The following is a 7,188-nucleotide window of genomic DNA, read 5'->3' on the forward strand; positions in this document are numbered from 1 at the left end:
TATGTCTCAATGAACACACTTATTCCCTTACCTTCAGTACTCCATTGGTGTCTCTCCTTTCCAAATCTGTTGTTTTCCACAGCTTGTGCAACAGCTTCTTTTAGCTGTTGCTCTGATACCTAGGAAATATCATGCCATTATACTTTCATGAGATTGCTGTGGGGTGAGTAACATTGAAACATTTGTTCCTTTCACAAAGATTTTTAAGTCCTGCAAGTCATCTAATGGAAATGAATAGACCTAGTTATATCACGTATTGCTTAATTTTAAAGCTAAGTGAGAGCACACCATTATATTTGTATATATTCCAGTATAGCTGAAGTATATCTACGGATGTGCTGTTTATATTGGTTATTTAGGTAAAATGGGATCTTTCAAATATAAATGTTCTTTTGCGTATTTCACTAGAGGTGGAGTTCTGGATTTACTGGTATAAGATAATTTAATACTCTGTTTTTATGATAATTTATCACAGAATCACAGAATAGTAGGGGTTGGAAGGGACCTCTGTGGGTCATCTAGTCCAACCCCCCCGCCGAAGCAGGGTCACCTACAGCAGGCTGCACAGGACCTTATCCAGGCGGGTCTTGAATATCTCCAGAGAAGGAGACTCCACAACCTCCCTGGGCAGCCTGTTCCAGTGCTCCGTCACCCTCAGAGAGAAGAAGTTCCTCCTCATGTTCAGACGGAACTTCCTGTGCCTCAGTTTGTGCCCATTGCCCCTTGTCCTGTCACTGGGCACCACTGAAAAGAGCTTGGCCCCATCCTCCTGACACCCACCCTTCAGATATTTGTAGGCATTTATAAGGTACCCTCGCAGCCTTCTCTTCTTCAGGCTGAAATTTATGCAACAATTTAAATTCGATAATAATTTATATAGTATTTGGTGTTAGTAAGCATTTTGTAGAAAAATCTTGCAAGAATAAAATATTTTAATTATAAATATTGACTGGGCAAGACCTAAATTTTACTTACTGAAAGATGGGTGTATAAACATTTCTTTCTTTTGTGAGACTATGTTCCCTCTTTCAAATTATTTTCTTGGGAATTCTTTCTTGAATAAGAAATGTATTTTTTGTTATTCCTTAAATGTTGCTTCTGTAGTTTCCTTATTCACATACAGAAACTCATGCAAGGCTGTCTCCAATGATCTTCAAATCTTACATAAATTTATTAAAGATAGCATGTATCTCAGGTTAGTTTGTGTGCAGCGACACTTGTAAAGAAATCAGCGTATTTGTCATCAACTTTTTTCCACCTGTTTTAGATTAGTACCTGCTCCCTCACTTAGTCTTAGTTCTCAATATGTGCTCTACTGAAAGTCAGAAAGAATACAGAGTGTATTACCTGTGGTTCAGGGTGTCTGCTAATAATGATTTGCACTGCACCAGGGTCGCAATGGCTTAGCACAGCATAAACTTCATTAAGAGTTGTATTTTGTACTGAAGCTTCATTAATTTCAATAATTTCATCTCCACACCTACAGAGATGTTAAAAAAAGAGAGAAGTTGTAAACAAAAAAATTTTCTTTTTCTCCCAACCTTGTCACCCATGTGAAAGCAAAAAGCAAACTCATGTTGTTGACCTCTAATTTGATCACAGATTAAATCATTGTGTCTCTCTGTTCCTTTTACAGAAAATGGAATGGGCATGACTTAGATGTCAAGGTCTTTTTGATCTGTCTTGTTGCGTGCAACCTTTGAGCTTTCTTTATGTTCAGCTATGCACACTTTGTGTCTGTGATCTTTCTGCTGTACACAGCTCAGCTGCTGCTTCCACCTACATCTTCCTTCCTTCCTTTCAAGTTAACACTTCACTTTTCACATCTTTATGGTCTGCCAGTGTTATTTAAGGTCAGAAAGGATGTTGTGGTTCTGCTACATATGAATAACTTGTGAAAAGAAAAATTCTAGTGATAAACCATTGTAATCCTGCCGACTGCTAGACTGAATCTTTCTAGATGAAATCCAAATGTGGCCCACATGGAAACTGAGACTGCCCTTCTCTGCTGTACTGCAAATACCCACATGCACACATTAAGAAGCTGACTGAAGGCACTGATTTGTATCATACAAACTTTCAAATAGTGTAAGACCACAGTTCTTTCAGCTAGAGTCTTAGGCATGTAGAGAGGAGGATTGCACAGCACCTGAAGTTAAATCAAAAAGCCTTCACTGAAAATGCTGTGTTCTGTTCAATTCTAAATATGTTCAACACTACTAATTGGTCATAAATTCTACAAAGTTAATTTCTATCCTTCCACTAAAGCTCATTTCTGCAAATCTGGGCAAGACAGGATAGAATTTGAGGAGCTTGTGTCAGGAAAAAATGGTGCTCAAACTATCCAGAATATGCCATGTTTGGTTTTTTTCCAGATACTTTCTCACTGGGAAATCTCCTCCAGGAAGAATGCTATATACTTGTCTAAGACCTCCAAAGCTAGCCCAGCCTAGACAAGAGACAATAATTCCACTGGGTTGCTGTATATTTGGAAGCACAACATATCCTAAATATGCATGGTCAAACCCTCAGAATAGCATATATGGTTTAAACCCAAAACTCCCAGAAAGCACTATGACGTCCTGTCCAAACAGGTCAAAAATAAACCCATAAAACAGAGCACTGAAAAACTTGTGGCAGAAGACAGATACTCTTTCTTGACCTACCTGAGTCTCCCATCCATATGTGCCACTGAACCTGGTGAGAGGGTGTGAATAAAAATCCCTGAAATACACTGGAAGTAAGGGATGCTACATAATCCAATTCCAAGGCCAACACCTGGCTCTGAAAGAATTAATAATAAAAATATACATAAGAAGCAGTTAAAACAAACTATTAGAGACACCTTTTTCAAAAGGTCTGTCTTCAATTTAATTTGTTTTTTCTATACAAAGAGAACCAGTGTGTTGTGTTCATGACTGTTTCACATTCAATATTTGCTGCTGTTCCTACTGCTTTTTTCCTTTTTTTCTTTTTTTTTTTTTTTTTTCCCCCCCCATCTTGATTAAAGTAATTGCACACCAGTATTGCTTGTGGGGTTCCAAGGTCTGGTTTGAAATTCATTACTGGTATGTCACATACACAATGCAATGCAGGTTCTTCTTACAGAAGAATTCAAATGCCTTTATAGGGAGACAGAATAGGAAAAAAAAAAGAATAAAAATTGAAGGGGGAAAAAAACAACCAAAAATTATGGATGTGTGGCTATTGTGTGCTGTATCATCTCAATCCCCTTTCTGTTTTATATAATAAAGCTTAAGATTTTTGTGAATTTACCCTCTTGGCTCTGGACAATCACTCTAATGTCAGATCCCATACCATGGGTTTGGTAAGTCATACTGTTACCTCGTAGAGACTTTGCCTTTTTCGTTGCTTTGATGTTCCCATATTTAAAAGTTTATTTTATTTTGCTAGTGCTGTTTATAAACATATGGTGAAAGTTGGAGAGGAGGTGAAAGAACTACAAGAAGATACAGATATGTATTTTATTTGTCTGTAAGCCTTTTCAAGAATGGAATGAACTGCTTGCATAATTATGGGTAAGGGTTGCATAATCTGCTTAATAATTGGTAGCTGCTGCCAAGAGGTTTACTTTTTCATGTGAAGGATATGAGTGTGACTAATGCTTGAATGAAAACAAAATTAATGGTTGGCTCTTGAGGACAGATGGTGTTCAGAATCCTGCTGTTGATAGATAGTTGTTAGCACTAAGACAGGCACCAAGATCTAATTTAATTTATTAAAAAAACTTAGTTCAGAAAAAGAATCAAGTTAGTGAGGACAGACATTCAGCGAGAAAATGAAGAGTGTTTTGTGAATCAGTGTCTTGTTTGCCAGTGCTCAGTTAATTTTAACACTTACCTTTGTTTAGGGTAACTTCCATTATGACCCTGTCATTGGGCTTTGTAGCATTTAAGGAGAATGCTGCACTTTCTGAACTGAAAGAGCTGTTTTCTTTGGTTATGCATGTACTAGAGCTCAGTGACTGACACAAGTGGGGTGACAGACAGCTGGAAGCAGAATGAGGTGGGCTGAAGCTTGTCCTGACTGTAAGTGTCAGAAGACCCTTTTTGGCCTGCTAGAAAGAAAAGATAAGGAATGAATGGGTTGAGTTCACATGCATGTTGTGTGTAAAGACAGAAATTGTGCTGGAAGGAGACTACATAACCTTGAATTTTTGTAAAGCATCATAATGCGTTAATCCATGCATGGATTCTCCATTCAATTCCAGGATTTCATCTCCTGTTTTTAAAAAGGAAAATAGTACGATGTTACTATTGCTGTATTGTGCAATAAGTTACATGATACATACATTTACACAAAGGAGTCTTGCAAATGCAATAATGGATGCAGGTGTAAGTAATTTAGGGCTCATTTCAGCTTCACTTTAATCTGCCTTTAGGTATCATTCTTTGGGAATCTGGAATGGGAAAAGGGAAAGAAGAGGAATTTCCCACCTTCTTGTAGCCTTCCATCAGCAGCAGCAGCTCCACCAGGAAAGATGGTTTTCACATAAATGCCTATTGGTCCATAGATGCTGTCTTTCCCTCCAACAATACTGAAGCCTAAACCCTAATTTATGGAAGAAAAACTGTGTGAGAGCCAATGCTCAGTTCTCATGATAATTCATTTGCAGTTTCATCTGCCTGAGCTACATGGGCAGTACTATCTAATGGAGTAGTATAATACATGAAAAAATAGTTAACCACATGCCCGTAGTAAAAGCAAAAGAAAATTCCAGCTGAATACCCTTATAATATGCTTTCTGTTTCTTGCCATCAATCCATTCACTATTATAAGCACACAGGAAGGTGTCTAAATTCTTTTAGTTTGCCCCTAAACCAATAAGCAATCTTGAGAGATCCATTTATCCTGAGAGATCCATTTATCCATTCTCCTTAATTTCCTCTCCCATAAATGAGATTGATAAAATGTTGTATAAGATCTTGATATTACTACTAACCTCAGACACATAGATGGAGATCTTATGGAGATACCTCTCTCTTACCATCTACCATACACAGTTAATATGTGCTGTAAGTTTAAGCAACACCAATAGACCTTTGTAGGTAGATACTTCTTATTTACTTATTCTTTGCCCTTCCTCCCCTTATATAAAAGTCAAACACTACCTGCTACCCTTAGAAGGATGTTACAGGACTAATTCACACCTCTGAAGCCATTTACCATCCCTCAAATGAAAAGTGAAAGTCCTGTGCTGGTGACATACTCATAGACTCCCAAAATACAGACAACAAAATACTGTTTTGTAAATGAGGATGATCATACTTCATGCAACGATTTCTGAGAGTCATCTCACAGCTTAAATAGTTATAAATAAAATATTAACTATTTTAACTTATAAAGTTATTAATGAACAAATTCAGATCCTTATTCAACAAGCTCAAAAGCTATGTGCTCAAGTTCATAGCTTCTGTATTCTATTTTTAAGCATCTTCAGTGACATTACTTTTGTAGATACAACTATTTTCTGTCTTTCTGCAGACTTTACTGTGGCTTTTGCAAACGTTTATTGGTTTTCACTGAGGTCCTGCATGTTCCTGGTAGCTTTTGTTTTCCTTCTCAACAGAACTGTCTCTATGGTTCAACTCTGACTTTAGGAAGCTCTAAGGTTGCTGTGCTAGTGCAACGTAAGGATGACACAGATCCGATGATTTCAAGCCAAAAACAGTAGCAGTGAATGTCCATGTTGGTATTGCTAGGTTGGTGTGGAAGTGTTATTAGAACCTGAATACTATGCTTCAGCAAAGAGATACTTCAGCAGGTTAAGAAGCAAGGGAATGATAACTAATCACTCTTGGTAAAGCCTGGATATGAATTGGCAGCCCAGAAGTAGCAGCCTTAATACCTGAAGTCATTTCCCTGCACTTTGCAGCTTACATTTGCGAAATGAAGTAAAACCCTCTGGTAAATCAACAGAGCTAGTCTCACCTTCCCTTGTCCTTTCATCAACACGATGTTTGAAATTACTGAAGCCTGTGAGCCACAGGAGGTGTACACCAGCTGTGCTGTACTTAGTGATCTAGATGGCCTTGAAATTGCCTGTGAACACAAAAAAACAAACAAACAAAAAACAAAACCAAACCAAACAAACAAAAAAAACCACAACAAAAAACGAAAACATTTTAATGCAGAACCAGAAATTCTTGAACATACATGAAGACAACTTGTTTATTTCAAAATTTCCTCTTTGTAACTGATGGTACTCAATTTTTTTTTTTAAATCAATTATCTCTGGTTTTCAGAAGCCACTTGTTATTCGGACAATCACTGCACACTGAAATTATCCTGCAGTAACTAAATTAGAGGGAAACTAGAATGTTGGCCCTTGAAGTGGTGCAATGGTGTAGAAAGATATATTTGTGCTCTCATTTGATTCTCCATGCTACAATCCCATTTGTGGCCATTAGGGGTCCTAAATAAGTATTATCGCATTTGCCTTTAAGAACTGACCTAAGAAACAAGACATTCTAACACCTTCTCTCATCTTGTCACTAAATAACTTTATCTTGGGACATACAGAACCTGTTTTCAGCATTTCCCCCAAAATGTGATTTAGTGCCCACAAAAGTTCTTCAGGCTGTGAACTGCCCTGCGCTGCCTCTGATAAGCCACCACATAGGCTTCTTTCTACAGCTGAAAGAGGTGAAGCACATCCTTTTTGCTTAATAACCAAGGCAAGAAATTTCTCAGTGCTTTTCCTCCCTCTTTTCCACAGACAGTGGATTTCTGAACTCCAGCCCCTGAGATTTGACCCATTTTATTGAACCTTTAATGAAATATTTCATGAAAACCTCTTGTTTGAACATGGAATTGGGTATTAGAAGCTAATTTAAGCACTGACAGAAGCCATTACCAAAAGCTAACCATGCATGAAGTTCAGCAGGGCCTGAGTTAACTGCACTCATTACGAGTCCAAGAGAGTTCAACACCTTTTTTTTTCATGCAACAAAGTGAAACTAACAGGTGTTTGAAGTGTGTGGGACATCAGCCAAAATTTCAGCTTCTGCATATGTGAGAAAATAAATCTCATTTTTGACGTGAAAACAAGATTATTTATTCAACATGGGGTTGGGAACATGATTAAGAGGGAAAAGTCTGTGCAACACCAAAAAGCATACTCTCTGAAAAGTATACCTCTGCCAGATCTGGGTGATCGCTTATTCC

At 37.7% G+C, this 7,188-nt stretch overlaps 1 protein-coding gene across 4 annotated transcripts in view; it reads right to left on the reverse strand.

The window, feature by feature from the left end:
- IL16 (interleukin 16) overlaps window positions 1-7,188 on the reverse strand; it is a 38,385-nt gene that overhangs the window by 11,083 nt on the left and 20,114 nt on the right. For 2 of the 4 annotated variants that reach the window (XM_009943703.2, XM_075431993.1), the window contains exons 7-13: window positions 5,953-6,063; window positions 4,458-4,572; window positions 4,169-4,242; window positions 3,862-4,075; window positions 2,667-2,784; window positions 1,348-1,480; window positions 32-119 (exon numbers count right to left, since the gene is read on the reverse strand). In XM_009943703.2, the coding sequence (XP_009942005.2) occupies window positions 32-119; window positions 1,348-1,480; window positions 2,667-2,784; window positions 3,862-4,075; window positions 4,169-4,242; window positions 4,458-4,572; window positions 5,953-6,063 (853 nt within the window). Of the gene's footprint in view, window positions 1-31; window positions 120-1,347; window positions 1,481-2,666; window positions 2,785-3,861; window positions 4,079-4,168; window positions 4,243-4,457; window positions 4,573-5,952; window positions 6,064-7,188 lie in introns of all 4 variants that reach the window. The other 2 variants (XM_075431992.1, XM_075431994.1) reach the window with 1 other exon arrangement.

The sequence above is a fragment of the Opisthocomus hoazin genome, chromosome 10 (assembly GCF_030867145.1).
Source record: "Opisthocomus hoazin isolate bOpiHoa1 chromosome 10, bOpiHoa1.hap1, whole genome shotgun sequence".
Classification (NCBI taxonomy): Eukaryota; Metazoa; Chordata; class Aves; order Opisthocomiformes; family Opisthocomidae; genus Opisthocomus; species Opisthocomus hoazin.